Source organism: Lepeophtheirus salmonis, chromosome 13 (assembly GCF_016086655.4).
Source record: "Lepeophtheirus salmonis chromosome 13, UVic_Lsal_1.4, whole genome shotgun sequence".
NCBI lineage: Eukaryota > Metazoa > Arthropoda > Copepoda > Siphonostomatoida > Caligidae > Lepeophtheirus > Lepeophtheirus salmonis.
This window is the reverse complement of record NC_052143.2, coordinates 1,004,981-1,026,383: the sequence shown is the minus strand read 5'-3', so window position 1 is coordinate 1,026,383 and position 21,403 is coordinate 1,004,981. Positions and strand designations below refer to the sequence as shown.

At 31.7% G+C, this 21,403-nt stretch overlaps 1 protein-coding gene across 1 annotated transcript; it reads right to left on the bottom strand.

The window, feature by feature from the left end:
- Positions 1-973: 973 nt before the first annotated feature.
- LOC121128047 (uncharacterized) lies at positions 974-1,907 on the bottom strand. The gene is made up of 3 exons (XM_040723614.2): positions 1,772-1,907; positions 1,266-1,706; positions 974-1,199 (listed from the first exon to the last, which is right to left on the bottom strand). The coding sequence occupies exons 2-3, from the start codon at positions 1,704-1,706 to the stop codon at positions 1,038-1,040; spliced, it is 603 nt and encodes a 200-aa protein (XP_040579548.1). The 5' UTR covers positions 1,772-1,907; the 3' UTR covers positions 974-1,037.
- Positions 1,908-21,403: the final 19,496 nt, after the last annotated feature.

The window sequence follows — 21,403 nt, the reverse complement described above, 5'->3', positions numbered from 1 at the left end:
CATTTTTTTATGATATATGAGTTCTTATTCTTGAAAGTATTTTAGTACAATAAAAAAAAGTAGTCTATTCTCAACGGAATTATGGCTTACACAATCTTGAATTTTTTTTCGAAGGTGGCCAAACTATGAAGGACTCTCAAACGGACCCTGGCGCCTCCACAAGTCTTAAATTTCACACTTTTTTTTGTTAGGATAAACACCCTGACTAAAAGTGATCAAAATTGGTGATGACCATGTCAAAAATGTCCAAAAAGTGTCTATACTGGACATGTAATCCCCTTTTGCAACTCTATATCTTACATAATCCCACTGCATTATGTATTCAATTTCTTAATAAATATCTAAAACTGAATTTAAAAAAACCAAAGCATATTCGACCTATTTTAATGCATTTAAAAAATTAAAATATAAGGTTTATCTTATAAATTCAACTTTGACATAAAGCCCTTGAAGAACAATTATGGAAAAAATCAAACAAAGATATTACCTTTTAAGTAAGGTCCTTCATTTTACTTAATTTTTGGGTTGGTTATGCACATTTTTATTGACTGTGATGAAGTTAAAGTGATGAATAATTAATTTTTAAATGATGGTATGTTTTTTTCAATTTGTTATTAACTTTGATTTTTAACAAAGTATTTTCTTTACTTTTAAATATGACAATGAATCCTAGTAGTACCCTCAAAGCTTGATATTTTTTAAAAGGTCCTACAGTCCAAACCTATATCTGTTGAATGTTTTAATGGTCATTTTATTGTACTGACATTTAACAATAATATGTGAGTTTCACCAGGTGGGCGCTCCCAGACCGGAATTTTGTTGAATTTTATATTATATTGCTTATTTTAATTCATTGCCATTTTAATAAAAAAAAATTAAAAACCCTTTATTTGTACTTTTTTTGACGGAGTATTTACAGATTTTGGGAGTAAATATCTCTGTTTATTTATTTTAAAAATTCGATATTTGAATAAAAATTCTAGTATAACTTTATTGAAAATGCTTATCATGATAAACTAGAATATACTAAGGGATACTTAGAGATTGGCAATGTCCAAAAGTTGATTTATGCCAATGGAACATTTGTATCTAACTTCACATTTCCTAATATCCTTGACATAACTTCCAACCTTAGCAGCAGTTTTGTAGTCAAATCCAATTTTAAAGGCATCCTTATCGATTGATGATTTTTCCAAATTCTGTAAGAAATTAAAATGAATGCATCAATTTCTGAGCTTCATGAAATGGGATGGATTAAGACTCACATTCCCAAAGGCAAACAAAATGGGATTATCCTGTTTATTCGAGGCTGCTAAACTGCAAATCATTTTTCGCATACACTCCTCTGGCTCTAATTCATGAATAATTTTGATATAGGGACTGGAGTCAATCTCTGCTTGTACTGTACTGTCCTCTCCCTCAGAATCCACATCACGACGTCCTCTGAATCTTGTTCGTCGACGTCTATTTCTGCCTCCTCCTCCACGTCGATTGGCTAAAGCAAGTGCACCCAAACCAAGGATTTTAGCTCCAGCAGCTGCCCCTGCGATTCCAAGAAGATTTGGTGCAATGGATGTTGCAATAGCTGTAGCTCCTGTGGCTGCAACAGCCCCTGGAACAGCAACTGCAGCGGGGAAGAAAAATCCCTCAGCAAAATGAGTCGCAAGAAGGAGCGTAAAGATGACAGAGACCGTTTGTATATGCATCTATCGTAGATTAAATAAGATAATAGGTTTCTCTAATTTATTTAGTATTTTTTAATTTACTCTACCTTTGATTTTTGGAGAATGGATATAAGTTGACTGATGATGTGAGTGGTGAATTCAAGCCTTTATATAAAGATCCCTAGAAGCACAAAATTTGTTTTTTTGTTCGTTTCGCTAACATAAGCACGTAAAATTTCTTCTTTATTTATTATAAACTACGATCGTTATAAGAAATAGCCTTTGGCAAGTTGAGGTATTCACAAACTAATTACACATATTAAAAATGTGGATCGAGTCTAAGTTTAAAATATATGAATTAAAGAATAAGAAAAATGTTATTTAGGTAATATAGGTTTGAGTCTAAATCAAATAACTATTTATCTTTCCTCTTCATTGATTCACTCATGTTTAGGAATGCATAACGTTGCCCCTGTTAATGCTTGTTGAATAAATATTTTTGTTTTCCAAGTATTTACTTTTTTTGTATAATGGCTCCACACTTATCCCTTTTATGCTTTTGAAATAGATAAATCGTAGAAAGATTTTCAAATATATATATTTCAATTAAATTAATGTAATATACAATACTTATGAATATATATTTAAGATTTAAAATTAGTCTCCCCCCAATTAAAGTCATTTGTAATGCATTTTTGCTTTCAGCATTGTAAAATGAGTGCATTTAATTCAATTTTAATACATTTTAAAGTATAACATATCAAACAGTTTGAATCCATTATAATAAGAAAGAACAATTATTTCATATTAATTACTCAAATGCTATAATTTCAAAATTAAGAACAAAGAAGTTCCAGTTGAAGTAAAGAAAGGCCTTAAAATATAGGCGAGAGATACATTTATGACACAGTATATCCAAACATTGATTGGGGTTTTTTAAGAAATCATGCAATAACCTAAACAAGTGATATTTTTTTTTGGTGAAAATTCATCCTTGAAGTTGCTGGGGGATTTTTATTGAGCTCCATCTGAACCAAAGGTCACAATTTTTCAATGGGAGACCAATCAGGACTATTGGCAGGAATCCAAGTTGTTTGAACACCACTTTTGTGCCTTTTTGGAGTCCCTAAAGACAATGGGACTATTTATCACGCCTTCGTTGGGTGGGAGCTCGAGCCTTTGATAGTAATTTTTCACGACTGGATCATACTATTCTGATTAATGTTATCCAAAGACCTCCCGAATGTCTGAATTACTTTAGGGGTAAGAATATCTCATGCAAATTCAAGTGAAAAATGTTTTTTTTGGCCATCAACAAACTATGCTTTTTAGTATGCAGAGAAAAGGATTAATGTCCACATATCTTTACAGTGTGCTATAAATCGTTAGAAGAAAGGAAACCAGCAAAATACTAATATATTTCTTCTTGTGTTTAAAAGACTATACGGAATAATGGTTCTTGTTCGGTCCACCTGGAGTAACAAAAAGATAATAGAACTTCCCAAGTTATATTTGCAATTACAAAATTGAGTCTAATAATATAAAAATTGTTGAATACTACATGAGTCAAATGAAACACAAGTTGACGATATCAACAGCCAGCAAAGGCGTTTATTAAACTGACTTTAGCAATGTCCTTGATAATTCACTTTTGAGTGGTATGATAGTTTAAAACTTTCATTATATTGTTTTAAATGTTTAAGTGGCTCCATTTAAACTTTCAATTTGACTGGGTGTAACTTCCCTTCTCCCAAAACAAGAATTTTTGTCTTGATCAAGTCAAAAATATTGCTTAGTAAGAAATTTTTTTAGGTTATTTAAAAAAAAAACTAAGCCCCCATTCCCTATTATATAATCCTGCAGACGCCCTTGGATCGGGAAGTTATGCAATACAGTGGAAAAGGATATTAATATAATCACCCTGTAAAAATTGTATAGCGCCATTAACGAATAAACGTCCGAAAGAGGGATGTGAGGACTAATTATGTTGATCAAAGATCTATAATATGGATATTATGATTCTTCATTTCTGCTAAAAAGTCAACCAAATATCCTATTTTTGATACATAATGTATTGAATGATCTAAAAGTCATTATATTTCCAGTTCACGAGTATTTTATTTAAAGTTTGACTCTATTTTTGAATTTCATTTGTAATAAAAATATGAAATTTTATTAACTACCATATGAGGAATGAAGTGGAAATGTAAATAATTGGTATCTTTGCTGTTGAGGAAACCACAAATCCTAAAAATTTATGGGACAATGTTGAAATCTTTGGTTCACCACATTAAATTAAAAAGGAAAAATCTTAGATTGTCGATCAATCTACCTTGAATTTTGAATAAATTATACGAAATGCTAGTTTAAAAAAACAAATCAGTGTGATGTTAAGTTTTTAAATAGAACCTTTTACTACTCCACAATTTATAAGAAACAACTTGTTGCAGACATTTGCTCTTTTGAGAACATCTTGATCTTCAGAACCGTTCGACATTCAAAAGATCTTTAACACTGAGGATGACTATTATGTACTGTGCCAAATAACTATTAATAATGCAATATAGTTCATCTGAAGCAGAAATAATGCAGAATCTAATAATAGCCATGTAACTATTGGCTGATAAATTAATTAAGAGACAAAGCTTGTAGGTGGCAAGGCGCTGGAAGTAATTTGATATGGAAGAAGGAACAATCAATCCATGAATAATACATTCAAAACCCTTTTTAACATGGCCACAGACTAACAGATTTCGGTACAAGCTGGCAATATCCTCTATATACATCAGAAAGTCAAATAAAACAGACCGTGGATGTTTTTTCTGTAAAGAAGCAGTGGAGTCTTCGTTCTACCGAATTTATTTATGTGATCGACTTCAATGGGGACGAATATAATTACCGATAGGTTTAACATAACTCTCAAGGTACCAGACTGGCTAATTGCTCTTACAATGAGAGGAAAGAATGCTCTTAGAGGGGAGGCTATAGTTATAAAGACTCTCACGATTATTTACGTCGGTAGAACAAAAAGGACTCCTCTTCCTGCAGGTCTAAACAAAAAATCGCAAGATATTTAGAAACAATGGACTTTTCAACTTCAGAAGTTTATATTTTAGTTTATAAAGGCTACAGTTACCCCATCCTTTTAATACCTTTTAAATCTTTAATGCTTATTTAAATAACTTGAGAAAACTCTGTTTTTTGTTGATTTGTTTTTTTGTAATTTAAATTATTGATCTTTAGAGGGAATTTTGTATACGTGAAAGAATAATTATATATACATATAAATAAAAAAATAAGGATATAATCGGATTATCGACTCAAGAAATCTTTGTCCAAACAGTCCATCCATCTCAAAGACCTTATGTGAGAGCAAGCCATATTAAAGGAGTTTGCAAAACTATCCTAAAGTCTTGCGTCGTCTTACAATTCTCAAACGACTTTGGTTGTGGAAAATGAAGAAATTAATGTGTACATTCAAAGTAGGTGCTGGATATGGTTGAAAACTAAAATATACTTGATAAATGCATAATATGCACTTACATATAGCTCAATAAAGTTGCTAAAGTGCTCCTTGATCTCATTAAATAAAATTTGAGGGTGTTAACTAATATGCCTTTAAAAATAATTATATATAACAATGTAGAATAATTTTTTGATATAAGAATTAGTTAAAGTAAGTACTCGTGTTTTGAGGGTCCTTATTTAGTACCACAATCCAGCCCAGTCCCACATTTGGTCCTTAAAGAAGGTAAAATCGATCTTTTGAGAAGTAATTGAGGGGTTTCCGTCTTTTTTAATTATTCTGTTATATAATAGCATATATTATATAACGAAATGCGGTTTATCACATCTATCGTGCATGAAGACGAATATATGTCTAAATTTAAGTAAGGGATCTTTGTAAAGAAAGAAGTAATTGTAGCGATTAGTAAAAAAAACAAAAAACGGTGGTTATGTATGTTTTTTTTCTACGGATCTTTGATGTAAATTGTTTTTCCTATAAAATAATAAAATACATATATATGATTTTAAATATAATTATAATATTTTCCCTGTACTAATTCAGATGTTCTGACTCAGTCCATGTTATGATTTTGATACCCTACTTTATGTAAAAATATAATATCTTCGTTTTATTTTGCATTATAGTAAAACACGAACATTTGTTGCAAGATATGTGCAATTTTTTTTAATACATCTCTTATTTGAAATAATCAGCCATTGAGTTTTGTAGGTAAAATTCCAAAGACAATCAGTTAAGAACCGGTCTTGAGCACCAATAGAGAATTTTCTTAAGATTAGGGGATCGAGCAAACAATTATGTTTAGATATTTGTCATAAATAATATCAAGCGAATTTATAATGTGTCATAAAGTTTGAAAAAAAAAATACGGGCAATTTTCTTTATGGCAATTTTTCACTGGCAATTTTCCTAGTACCGAATTTTATTTATTTAAACTACTTTTTGTTATTAGAGAGGTTCTTTGGATGTATATGATACATTGGCGGTGATTTTTAAAGATCCAGGGGTACCCTCATGTACAATGCACAACCCGAGTGGTTGGAACTATTCTTTGATATTAAATGGGTTCCTTGGATGTATATGATGCTTTGACGGGGGGTTTTAAATATCCCACACTACCCCCGGAACCCTGGCCAACATGAAGGCTTTGAATTGGTTTGTAGCGTCAGAGGGGTTCCTTGGATGTATTAGCGTTGGTTTTTAAGAATCCCACACTACCCCCGGGACATTGACCAATCTGAGGGCGGAGTATTGAACCATATTTTAAAAGGCCCTAAGCTTATTCATCCCCCCTTAACAATTCTCTCGAACCATTTTTGTAGAAGATTGGATTGAATTTCAAAAAATGCAATTAAATTGTATTGCAATAATATTACTCACACTTGAATATACTCCCGTGGATGATGGAACAAACAAATATATTTTGCTATTTGTCATAAATAATATCAAGTGAATTTATAATGTTTTATTATTCATCATGAAGTCTTGAAAAAAATAAGGGCTTCCTTTCTAACGGGAAATTTTCTACAGGAAAGTTTTCCTAGTACCCACTAAAGCACACTTTGTAGTATAAATCTGAGTTATTGGGCTTGGAGGGTTTGCTTGTAAACAACAAGAAAGCCGAAATTTTGTTCGGGATTCCTCCGCAAAGGAATTCCAGCCCGTAAATCCTTGCAGTAAATTATGCATACATGATTTCTAAAGCATTTAAAGCAATCGACTTACTTCTGGCAAGGAACTATGATTTGAGGAAATTGAGAAGGTAATTATTGCATCTGCAGCAAGATATGCAGCTTTTTCCTTGCGACTTCCTAGGTGAAATTCCTTGTTCAAGGACTTCACCTCGGATTTGGTTTGATATTTTCTTTCTTGGTCTGTTGGGTATAATCATAAACTACAGAGTATGAAGATAGATTCCACAAAAGTAAAGAATGAGATGAGTAACGTTTTTTCTTATTAATATTATGAACGTTCTATAAATCAAGTTTTGGTTGAGTTGTATATGATACTCGATTGTATGTGTATTTTTGATTTTAGAAAGTAATTTGAAGCATTACGTGTTTGTTTTAACTCTATCAATGTTTGCATATTTTTTATTAGAATTATTTTTCGGTGTTTTACGTTTCAAGGAAATACAAATGGGATGGTGGTCTATAATTGAGGAAAATAATTATAAACTAGAACGTTTATTTATGATTTTTATTTTCACATTCCCTCTTATTTTGTGATTATGTTATTTATGTTGGGTATATATTTTTATGAAATAAAGCCCATAGAGAAAAAAACTCGTTGAAACTTGAACAAAAATAAAAAAAATTCAAGTTTGTCAACTAATATACGTGCCAATTAGTCCCTCACACCATTCTACACGGTGTTATCTCACTTACATGTAAATTTACACTCTGCATATTTTTTGTCAGCTGTTGATATTCTACTACTCATATACCTTGTTTGTGTTCTAAAAATTAATAAGTTGAGTTCAAATTTGCTCTTGCTACGTTTGGAATATTTAACCTTTATTAAATCAACAATAGCATCATATTTGGTAAATATTGTTTAACTTATACCAATTAATTTTGTATAGATGTTGTTGATTAAATCTTAAATTTCCGATTATTTTTGAACAGCTTAGATTCTAAGCCTTCCATTGATGTACATGTTCCAAACAAACATTATGTATATGTTGTGATGAAGGTAAGAAGAACCATCATAGACAATTTAATCCGCCCCGGGAGGACCACTTGGGACATCATGAAGGCATTAAAAGTCAGCAAGGCCACATTTTGTACGCCAATAAGAAGGAGGTGCATTGGTCTACTGTTGGCAAAGCCATCCGAAACACTGGAGGAAGGTCGCTTATAAGAATTGAAAGGCCAAATCCTTTTCTTAACGTTAAAAAGAACTCCGTCTTCAGCGATGACAACAACTCTTGAATGATCTGAAGCACAACAGCGACCAAGTAATTTTTTACTCTGATGAAAATAACTTTACCGTTAAACCCACCTACAATAATCAAAATTATCGTGTGTTTTAGTTTGGCAAGGCTGACAACATCATCAGGATAGTCACCAACACTAAACATTCAGCCTCTGTGATTATGTTGGGGGTTGTGGCATCAACTAGAAAAAAAATGCCTTCAATTTGGTTTCCTTTTGGATACCGGTTACCTGCGGTCAACTTCATGATGGTGTTGAATGAAAATATGGTCCCATAGATCACCAAGACCAATGAAGAAGTCCAACAAGGCCACGTACGTATTTCAGCAGGACGGGGCTCCGACCCATACTGCTAACATTGTACAAGAACGGATGGGTAGCATTATTAACTTCTGGTCCAAGATCCTTTGGTCCCCTCAGAGCCCAGATTTGAATCTTACTCCATTTGGTTGAAAATTAAATAGAAGGTCTGCAAAGTCCGCCATCCGAATATTGATCGCTTTAAAGACCTCCATTAACCAGGAGTGGATGATCATGAAAATGGAACACGTTGCTGCATAAATTTCATTATGCAGTTATATGAACCATTTATTTTTCAAAGATTATTAGTCAAATTATTCTAAAGAATAATATTACAGGTCTTTGGTAAATCAAAATATTTATTAACCCTTCCTTTTCCTCAGTAACAGTGGGTCCATAAATTCTGGTTTTCCCCTGTTTGTGTCTTATATGTTTTTTCCCAAAGTTAATGACACCCTATTATTGAAACAATTATCTTCAGGAAAGGTATTAATATTATACGTTGCGCTTCAAATATAAGAATTTCACAATATTTTTATGGCATGGATTTTTTGTTTGTTTCTAACGCTACATAGTACTAGACTAATTTATGTGTGTCTGATGTACGTCCCACTTAGAAAAACAATGATAAAAACGCATTTATATCAAAAACGGAGACAGATACAGACTTTAAACATAAAATAAAAGTTGTTAAGAATTTTAAGTTACGTAGGTTTAGCTATGTTTGCTTCCAATAAAACCAGATTCATTGGCACTGGAGGGCAACTTTGATTTTTTGATAATAAGTTGATTTTTTTCATAAAACAAGATCCATTCCCCGTGTCTCAAAGTTTTTCTACAGGATTGGGTTGTCGAATCGAAAATTCAACTATAAAATTAAAAATCCAAAAAAGAAAATATTGTTATAGCAGAAAAAGGGAGAATGTATACTAAATATGAATAAAACAAGGGAATTAGGAAAAGGATCAGGTAGTTAATCTTATTATGTATCTTCATTATGATTGATGAAGGAACATTGCAAGTTAGCAATGGCAATGACAATAAATAAATCAAAGAGTCAAACATTCGATAAAATTCCTCTATACTTACCAAAATCAGTATTTTCACATTGTCAATTATATGTTGCATTTTCAAGAGTGCCAAAATGGTGTGCAGATTTGATTATATTTACATCCAATGGACAGAAAACAAGAAAAAATGTTCTATAAAAGGAGGTTTTACACTAGAAATGTACCAATTATATAATTATAGTTTATAGTAAATCCTTTTAGCTTAGAATTTTAACATAAATAAAATATTTCAAAGATAGCGATTTTGTACTACTAGTCATTATTAATATTAACTCAATTCTATGAGTTTAAAAAAAAATTATTATTGAGGATATTGCTTGAGCTCAAATTAGGTTAGATAAGCACCAAACAATTCCTGATCGTCATTGAAGAATGAATCTATAATTGGAAGGAATACCAAATAATTTTGGGTGCTTTTTTCAGTCTTTTTTTTTGTAAGAAAGTTTTGGAGATGCCTTGAACATCGTTACCCATGGATTGCACACGAGAAGAATAAGAACAATATCAAATATTTTCCACGGACTGAGGGGCGTCCGCAGTGAGTGGGCTGGAGGGCTGTAGCCCCAAATCAAGGAATTTAAAACTTTTAATTTGAGATTTTGTTTTTCAAAACAATTTCCAAAATCCAGCCCCCCTTTCCCCCACAAAAGGATTTAAAAATATAATCCTGCTAGACGTTCCTGGTATTATAAATTATTTGGTATAACATTCCTTTCCGCGTAAACTTCCATGAAAAGGAGGTGCTAAAATCAAATTCAATTTTACCCAAACTTTTCGGATGCAAGATCGTGAACATTGTGATCATTAAAACCTTTTTATGCTTAAAGCAATAGTTATATAATATTTTAAGTTTATAAAGTACAGTTTTAAGGGCATGAAAAAGTTTGAAGGGTGCCAAAAAGGTCAATTTCTTCTAAATTTGTATTTTAGTGTGTCTACTACGGTGACTTGTTAATTCGATATTCTGTTGTATTTTAACAAAAAAATTATCTTTCTAAAGTTTCAGTCATTAAAGGGCATTTAAAAAAAATAATCTATAGCCATTTAAAAAAAATAATTTTTTTAACGAAATTGTAAAGTGATTGAGAATTTCAATTTTAAAGTTATGTTGCTGAACTTTGAAGGTGTGAATTTTAAGGTTATGTTGTTGAATTTCAAAAGCTTCATCTAAGTTCCTTTTTTTCAAGTGATGCATCCTTATTTTTTATTTTGAAGAAAATCAATTTAAAAAAGACACAAACCATTTAGTGTGCCCATTTGATATTATGTTCCTGAAATTTCAATGACCAATTTATTTTTTCATAAAGTCTATATAGTATTATATTCACAGAGTGTACAGATGGGAAAAGATAGACGATTGACTCCTTTGCTCTTTTAACTAGTTGAAAATGATTTAATTGTTAATTTGTATTTCTTTAAAGTCACCAAATTTATATTTAACAACCAATATTAATATTTAGAATAAATGGAAAGTTAAATAACGTTACTTTTAGAGTAGTTTTTAATAGGCATAGATAATATGAAATAACAATAAAAGTTCTTTATAATCGAATTGTACTTTTAAAATGACACCAATGGAAATCCTTGATAAGAAGATCAAAATATATTTTCAAATTAATATTTTTCAAAGGGATTTATACTAAGTAAAAAAATATAACTTTCAAATTTGTACACAAAGTAGATCTTAATTTCGTCCCTATAGGGTTAAAATGAAGGAACTTTATCTTGATTTTAATACATTAAATCCTTGACATATCCTAAATCTTTCAATTAATTAAAACATTATTGTATAAGTAATTCCTCTTCTCAAACTAACCGAATGCTTCCATTGACACAGAACATATGTCTTAGGATTTGAAGATTTTTATATGATCAAAAGATTGATCATATCTAACCAAAAAGCTCAGAAATGTATTAAATGATTTCTTAGACAAAGTAATGAGACCGTCAATCAATACAATTTCAAAGGACATGGTCATAAGAAGTTGAAACTATAATTAAATGGTAAGTTTTTTTTTGTTGGTATTATTCTCCTGGAAGCTGAAAGATGAATAAAAATCAACTGGAACCAATCAATCATTCTTAATTATGCCCGAAGTTATATATTCTACGAAATTGTTAAAATTGAACGATTAACCATTTACCATTGGAAGTTAATCGTTCAATTTTAACAATTTAAAGAAATATAACTTCGGGCATAATTAAGAATGATTGATTGGTTCCAGTTGATTTTTATTCATCTTTCAGCTTCCAGGAGAATAAACCAACAAAAAAAGTTACCATTTAATTATAGTTTCAACTTTTTTAACTTCTTTTAAAAGAAAATTATAGGTTAAATAAGTCAAAATTTATTGTATTGCACCATGGATTGAGATTTCTGACCGTATATAAATTTACATTGTACATCTTCACTCATAATTAATCTGTATGCAGTCTGGAAAATGAATTAATATATAGCTACATCAATCCAAAAATATCCCGAATATACCTTACAAATATTGATAATACTCGTTATGGATTCGATTCAGCAATATTGAATTATTATTCTACGACATTAATTTTTTATTTTTTCTCTTTTTTCATAAACAGTTTCACTTATTATCCGTTGTCCAACTATGTGTACATTTGTTTTTGGGAGTCCACTTAACAGTAATTTCTATTACTTTAGTCACCCACAATAAAAGTTAGGAGTGAGCTCTGATACTTATTTGATTCGATTTGGAGGTCACTAAAGTGTTTTTGATCGTTTGAAAAAACGCCTTTTGAAGACAAAATCTTTCAAAACATAATTTTTTCGTTAAATTACAACAGAAAATTAAATTAACAGGTCAGCTTAGTAACCACGTTAAAATATAAATTTAGAAAAAGTTGACTTTTTTTGTGACTTTCGACCTTTTTGTGACCTTTGTCCCTTTTTATGACCTTAAAGCTGTACTTTATCAATGTGATTTAACCTATTGGATAAAAAGGTTTTTATGAGCACGATCTTCGCGATTTTCTTCATTTACTTTTTTAATAAGATTAAAATAAAACTCATTCATAGGTGAAAAAGTAATTTTGGGAGTAGGGGGCGGGGGTGGCGGGTTGAGTAGCAATTTTTTTCCTCCCCGAGTGTCGAAAAAATCATTTGCATCCGAAAAGGTGTACTTAAATTTATAAAGCGTGTTCCGACTACAAAATAGAAAAAAACACTCCAACTTTCTAGGATATATTGTATAGACCACTGTAAACAGAACAGTTTTACTGCAATAATGATTTCATAGTATTTTTTTAAAAGATCATTAGGAATTACCTGTATTATATATTTTATTAATAAATACTAAGACAAACTCGCTAATCCTCTTCATTAATTCGTATTTTATATATATTTGCGTTTTCTCTTTTTCGTTTCTTGGATTTTTAATTTTTGTGGTGCATTTTTGAATATACGACCCATGCCTTAAAAAAACTTAATGACACGGGGAATCGATCTTGTTTTATGAAAAAATCAACTTATTTGTGAAAAAAAAAAAAACTGACTTTCCAGAACACATGAATCTTGTCTGACTAGATTAAAATATAAGTAGGTAAGTAAAATAACATTCTAAAAAACTTGTATTTTATGTCTAAGGGCTGTCTCTATTTGTGAAATAAATAACTTGGTTATGCGTTTCTATGAGCGGACATACACGTACTATAATATTATATTTTTTAAAGATCATATAAATTACACGAGGTTAAGGGTTGAAATTCCATTAGTTCCGTAATAATAAAGGACGTGTTATTTGAAAAATTAATAATCAAAATGGAAACTTAAATAATTAAACAATGGAACTTTTATTTATTAATCTATCAACCACGATTAATATCTAAATTTGAGTTGTCTTTGTTTTAACTTTTTTAGTCATTTGGTTTATTACTTTAAACTAGATCTTCTAGAAACAATTTCTTTTTTGAAAACGTATGACATTACTTTTTTATCAAGATTAAATTATCTACATAAAATATATTTCAAATTTGAAATTAACTTATGGCTATAAAAAAGATTAACTATTTCTATTTTTTTCATTATTCTTAAAATTTTTGTGAAATCCACAAAAAGTATTGGAATTGAAAATGCTTGTAAACTGAGACTGTTACGTATACTTTATCGTATATTCGTGATTAAAAAATGATACATTTTATTAGAATAATGTCTAATAACTAAAAAACTATCTGATGAAGTAACTAATTTCCTAATTCTATCTTTTACAAAATATTTAACACATTATTTATATATATATTATAAACATCAGAAACACTTTCCATTTAATCTAAAATAAGTTATATTAAACTTTGCTAACTTTAGACACTCATATCTTTGAAATATATTACAATTTGTTCAATTAATTTTTTTTATTAATCTAGTTACAAATTTTGAGTATAATTATATCAAAATTGAGCAAGTTAATTAGTTATACATTTATATAGTTAATCATTATAAAGCATATGGATATACTTTTCGATATTTTGGAAGTTTGGGATTTGAAATGACACTTCAATATCAACAAGTATTTTTGAACACTTAGCGGAACATTTGGAAAAACTAACGCAACCTATACAGTTATTTAATTACTATTCATAGTTCTTAATTCAGATTGTTTTTTTGCTTGTCCTGCAAATAGATTTTTATCTCAAAATTCAAGTATTCATTTTTGTATCGAGATACATAATTAAAATGCCTTTTTCAGAATTTCATTCAAAGTTTTATTGATATACATATTTAACAGGATGTGATTTGACATTTTTCATATATGTTAATTGAAAGATGTTGAAATTAAATGTTTTTATATATAGCGTATAATTAATGATGTGTCAGTCCATATTTATTAGGTTTGTTTTAGTTCAATCTTAAGCAGGGCCCTATTAGTCCTTGCCATCGGTCCATAAGACAGTTGTTCCTTCGACCCAAGGTTGTGTCTTTATCAATCGAACGATTCTAACAGTTTAAGCGGTTCCAAATCTGAAACAGCTAGAACAAGAAACAATAAAGTCGAACCGAGAGTGCAATATATTGGTTATCGGTCTCGGTTCTTGTATTTTTAGGTATAGTTATAACCTTATAATATTCTACCCATATAATTTGCTGTAAATGAAACACGTAGTTACTTTTATTTTATCACAAAAAAAAAGTAAAAAAGACCCGAAATCATCTAGTAGTTAGCCAAATAAGTTCACCATTTCACCATCTTCCCCCCTTTGCCTTTCCTCAAGGCTTTACATTGAAAACCATTGTCTTAAGAAAACATAGTCTTTGGGCCCCTGCTGGAACTTGGGGCACTACGCACTCTGCGTATAATGTACACCTGCGGCCCTGTTTGTACCTTTCCTTGTCCCAAATTATCTAGAAACACCCCTTGTATTAAGTGATTGTTATCAAAATGAGCCTGTATGAAAAAAAACCAAAACCGTTGAAGTGAAAGAAACGAGACTGGACCGATAGAACCGCTGAGTTTAAACCGACACAATCTTGCTTCTGACATTCAATACAAGAACGGATTAAAAAAAAGAAGAAATAAAATTGAGTGACGTCATCAAAAACTAAACTTTATAAGTTTTTGACCGGACTGTGGAGTTGGTAGCTAAAATACTCGACTCCTACTCTAGTATTTTGAATGTCACCAACTTCGAATCCAACACACATTTTTTTAATAATATATTTTATAGCCTATATAAGTACTATTGAGTCATTTGAATTTAGAGACTATGCATATAGATTTAATTTATAGATATAGGTAGTTATTAGTTAGATGTAATAAAGTATAAATAAAAGCTTTGGAACATAAGATATTTAACAAGATGGACAACAAATGAAATAGATCAAAATCTATCCATAGCTTATTTATTCATAAGTTTCAGAACATAACGTATTCACCCGTAACCGAGAAACAAAAATAAAACAAACCTTAGTACTTAATATCTATAATTTATAACCATTTGGAAAAAAGACGGCCTTTATCATAGAATACACAAACCCAATACAAATTATAACTTGTTATGTGCGATACGTATAGATAAAATACATAGAGTGAAGATACTGAGAAATAACAACAGAATTTATTTGACGCTGCAACAACAGACTAGTCAAAAAAGTTAGTTGACCAAAACAATCGAATAAATTTTCCCCTGTAACCTAATACAGTTTTTTTTTTTTAAATTAAAGGCATAATTTGTATAAAATTAATCATTGGAGTCCATCAATATTACACACTATACTTTTTTTAATAAGATATACGAGGTTTGATAAAAAATAAACTATTATTTTCTAATTCCAAATTCAATTCTCTTTCCATTCTCAAATATATTTTTTTAACATGTTTGGTTCACATGTTAACAACGTTTGCTATGATAGTTTGCTTTTGACAGATAAAAAGGTTAAACACCCTTTGGTGTGCTCAGTAATTTTCTACTATTTGAAGAAGAAGTAAGAATCCAAATGAGATCCAGATCTTTGGAAAAAAATTTCAAATATATTTTTTTAAATTTTAAAATTGCCAAAAATTACTTAACCCCATCCCCTGCAGACACCTCTGATCTTTCAACATTTTAATAAGAGAACTACCTGCATGAAAGCGATTTATTTATTATATACAGAAATCTCTCTATTTTTCATGAGCGCACTCACACGTAACTACTCTCTACACTTATACCAATTCATCCGACGTGTTCTTTCCTCAAGAATTAAAAATATATATTAATAAAAGATTGAGAAAAAAATACTTTTGGATGATTTGATGGGTATTTTAGTCTTTAGTGGGCTTATTAAAAATATCATCATTATAACTGATCAGTCTTTATACATGATTCAAATGATCCTATAATACATACACATGTCGTCAACATTTCACTAATTTTGTTACTACATTAGTATTTCTTACATAAGAAAATATTTGTAAATTTTACATCAAGGGTCACCATATTTATTGTGTTCTGTACACACGCTCAATGCTAAATCCACAGACCTGCAATATTTCATTGTTATGACTAGATGGTTATTTCTTAAATCAAAATATATTTATGATACAAAAAATATTTGTTTTTCAACAAAAAAAAATATTCATTTAAAAAAAAATGTTGTTAGTATAAATAACTATGAAGTTTTTTTTCAAATAATTTTTTTTTTCAATGATGACAGGTTCGTCTTCACATCATCCCACCATGTGTTTTATCTCTTATGGTAGCTAGTTTTATATTTTGTTGTAGTCACCTGTTAATTATTATTTAGTGAATAATTAATTACTATAGAGATTGAATTGATAATTTTATTAAAAAATAAAGCCTCAATTACAGAGTATAAAATGACAGGAATTCAAAACGATGGCCCTTGATTGATATAAATTATATAAAAATTCAAATCCTATCTTGTGCTTTTTGTAGCTCATAATACGTAACATCAGTTGCTTTAAATCAAATAAGAGTCAACTTATGAAAATGAGTGAAAGTAGATGTAAGAAAAATACAAAGTGGGTCCTTGAAATCTGAACACTTACTAATTCAATAATTAATAAAGGTTGAGTGATTGAAATTAATTCATATTTCAATATATTGAATGATAAATAACTAGTTACAAGACAAAACAACCTTGAGCTCTTTAGTTTATGTACAAGTAGTAAAATGCCACTTCAATGTGATCGACGAATTTCTACTCTCATGCTCCAAGCAGTTTGGCGTCTCCAGGACCATCGTAAGCAACTTGGAAACGTTGGAGAGGAAGAAGGGCTCTGTTAAAAATGCCAAACTGGATCCAGAGGAGTTAAATCCCCATGCCCATGACGGCCCTTGCAGGAGATATCAAGGTGTTACATCAGACTATCCAGCAAGCTATCAAAAGGTCGGCGGAAAGAGGCTGGTGAGGGTAAAGAGGTCATTTTCTACACCAGCAGTAAAAAACCGATTTCCTCCATTGCAAGACTCTTTTGAATGAGTCTTGTGATTTCTTTTTAACTCTTTGAAACTTTCGCCCCCCCAAAAAGCCCTGGTACCAACACCCACGACAACACCCTTCGGTGCATTTGGAGGAGATGGCCTGTAGTGTACACCACCCTAAAACTGAAGCACTTAAAGCCACTGTCAGCCAGCACTGAGACGCCATGAGGGAGGACTACATTTGCAGCGAGGGCCAGGCCTTTCGCCGCCTGGAAGCCATAATTCCCGCTAAAGGAGGCTAAGGAAATTATGAAAAGAGCTCAGACTCACATCTATTTTGACTATTAATTTAGTTGAAATTCTATTGTTATGATTTTAATAGACCACTCTGTACACTGGATCTTTGTTTATTTCAAAAAGGGAGTCGCGTATAATGTATAGATTAAATGTAGAACCACAAAGTTTTTATAAAGGAGGCTGTTATTCCTTTGATATGATATCAGCTATTGTTGGGATATTTATGCTATAAAAATCTATAACTATTGTTCCTCTTGATTGTCAAAAGATATCTAAGTACAAGTATATCATACAACGGGAGACAGGCAGCAGTTGAGGTGATCTTACGCGATACCAGCGCCCTTAAGCAATTTATGGGTGTGATTTAATTTGTTTTGTTTTTATGGAAAAGCCACTTTAATTTCCAACATTTATTATTATTTCATTTTATGCTTTAATAGCTTAGATTGTTTTGCATGTTGAGATCTACCCAAAAAACAAACAAAAAACAACACATATATTTACCTACAAATTAATCGTGGTTAGTAATAGCTTACAGCTATGAATTTTCTCAAATTTCTCTTTTACTAAATTTATATCAAACAAATATACATATAGTTAACCCCACTCATAAGAAATGTAGGCAGTAGGAGATTGTATTTTTGCTACCCACAGGCCAAAAAAAGCTTTAAGTATGTAAAAGGTGCAAAACTATTTTTTTTCAATTACCTCATATGCAATCATTTTTGGGGAATGAGGAAATACTCATACTAATATACAATAATAAAACGAAGCCATTTCCAGGAATTATTTCTTCCTTAAAGTTTCCTTTGAAGTAGGGATGGGTTTCAGTATTTTTTTCGAACCAGATAGACTAATTGAACTGGATAATTTACTCTGGTACTTTAATACATCCAATTAAGTTGTAACTATTTCCTTTAATTACAAAGAACCTTCTAAAGTATATTATAATGTAAATAAGTGACTTTTGAGTGATGGGCGCCGGAAAAGCGTATGGGTCATAAACAGACTTAGAACCTGTGAGCAATCGCTCAGAACAAATCCTCACTTTGACATACTGCTCATTTGGCTGAAAAAATGAGAAACACTTTTGTGACAAATTTCGAAATCCTGATCGTCTATTTATACAAAAGGTTGGACGTAAAATCAGTGGTGATAATGATGAGATGCCTCCGTCTAAAAAGACTCCTGAAGAAACTAGCAAAAGTCATCATTCTTCTTTACGTAAATTGATTTTAACGTAGCAATAGCTTATTCATACGATACTATTTCTGATATACACGAAAACACTTTATATCTTATACAAGACTTCAAATTTTATTTTTCAATCTGTATCTTTATAAAATATGTGATTTAAAAAAACATTCCTATGAGTCCATTTCTCGTCAGGACTTGAGGAACTGGGATAAACATCAAAACGGTCAGGCTTCAGGAATGTATCTATTTTTAGAATAAGCAATCTATTCAGCCGCACCCCATTAGAATACGTCCGTTATTGAGTAATCCTGTTTAATTTCCAATCATGGACACGATCTCTTGATATATAAATATGTACATGCTATTTTTAGAAATTCCTTGTAAGTATGTCTTGTGTACACATAAAATATTACTTTTTTTTTTAACAAAAATGTATGTAATTTCTTTTGTAATTTTGGGGACGGGCAAATTAGTATTTTTTTCACTTTTTGGAAGATATTTTGTTTCTATGTCAATATAACCTGGGGTTATCCCACTACGACTAAAATATACAGTGTATTTTGTTGTCAGGTGTCAATGTTTTGTCTTCTTTTTCTGTAATTAGTCTTCCGAACGTTAATTGGTTGAATTTTAATTATCTCTTGTTAAGCGTTGAACACTTCTCAGCAATGATATAATATCAGTTCCATAGTCGGGAAGAAATGATAACTACCAACTGATTTTGGGCCTTTTTTTATTGTTTCTTTCTGTATGAAAGGTTGCGTTGTATAGATAAGGGTAACAACCTGGCAAATGTATAAATATTATTTTTGTTTAATTTGTACACAAGGTTTGTTGTTAACAATTAGTCATGAATGTTTTAACACCTCACTAAACAAAAATATTAAGTGTATTCTTTTGTCCACTGTTGATTTTTCTGGTTCTTTCCTCCTAATCAGTGTTCTGAACGTTGATTGGTTGAACTATAAATATTAAAAAAAAAAAAAAAATTGAACACTTCTCAACAATGATTAAATAAGAATTATACAGTTGGCAAAAATCGGCCCAGAATCAGCTAACTACTATCTGTTGTCGTACTTTTTTTTTTTTTTTTTCGTATGAAAGGTTAAGTGTTACAATAAAGTTAAATATTAACTATGTTTATGCTGTAAACAATTAACTGCATTTATTGAAGAATAGTCCCACAGTTGGGAAAAATTGACTTTAGACCATACCGAAAAAATTGGAAATTGCAATTTGCGATTTGTTTTCTAACATAGAAGACTAAAATGGGCTATTATATATACATGAGTATGTAAACAGGGTGTCCACCATAAATTGGAACTACTTTAAACTTCATCCAGATCCATAATGTGGATATTTGGGGTTAAATCATACTAAAATAAAAGGTTGCGTGAACAATACACTATACCTTCCACCACAATTGTTTTGACAACAAACAATAGTCATCATGGAACAAGCAAGGAAAGACGTCATCCTCGAACTGTCTCGCGCGGGGCACAAGCCCTCTGCTATCTACAAGCTTCTTAACTACCCCAAGACCACGGTGTACCGGGTGTTCAATGCTTGGGAGGTTGAGGGGAAGGTCTGTTGCAAGGCCCACAACATGAGAAATGATAGAATCCGCACTCCCCGCTTCCTTGAAGGCCTCCGGAAGTCCCTCAAGGCTTCGCTGGGGACTTCCTTGTACAGGTTGGCCAAGAACCGTGGAGTGAGCAAGCAGCTGGTCTCCCAGGCTGTGAATGAGGACCTCGGATACAGGTCATACCGAATGGCCAAACAACACATCCTCACGGCATCCATGAAGGCCACCAGGCTCACCAACGGTAAGCGTCTCCTACATGACCTGAAGAGCCATGGAGGAAGAATCATCTTCTTCTCCGACGAGAAGAACTGGACTGTCGACAGAAGCTATACAACGTCCAGAATGACAGGTGGCATGCCAAGGAGAGAGAAGAGGTCCCTGTAGTCTTCACCACAAAGTTTCCGGCCTCCGTGATGCCCCTGGGTGTCATCTGCAGCACCGGTGAGGTGATGCCTCCTTTCTTCTTCAATCCCAAGGAAAGGGTTAACTCGATAAGGTACTGCAAAGTCATGGAGGAGTTCGTAATCCCCTGGATGAAGGATACGGCCGCTATGAGGGAGTTCATATTCCAAGAAGACTCAGCGCCCGCAGACATCGCCATGAGGACCACTAACTTCTTCAACTCCCACGACATCACTTTCTGTGATCGCAACACCTGGCCCTCCAACTCGCCCGACCTCAATCTGTGTGATTACTACTGGTAGGGGAAGTTGGAGAGGGAGGTGTGCAAGGTCAGCGACAAGAGCATCGCGGCCCTGAAGGGCTTCATTACGAGGGAGTGGAATGCTGTCGATTCCGCGGAAGTCATCAGGGCATGCAAATTCTTTAGGGGCAGGATGGAGAAGATGGTGGCTGCTGAGGGAGGACATGTTGAATAAATTTATTGTTTAATATCATGTCTAACTTTTTCATATTATTAAATACACTCCCAATTCCATTTTTAT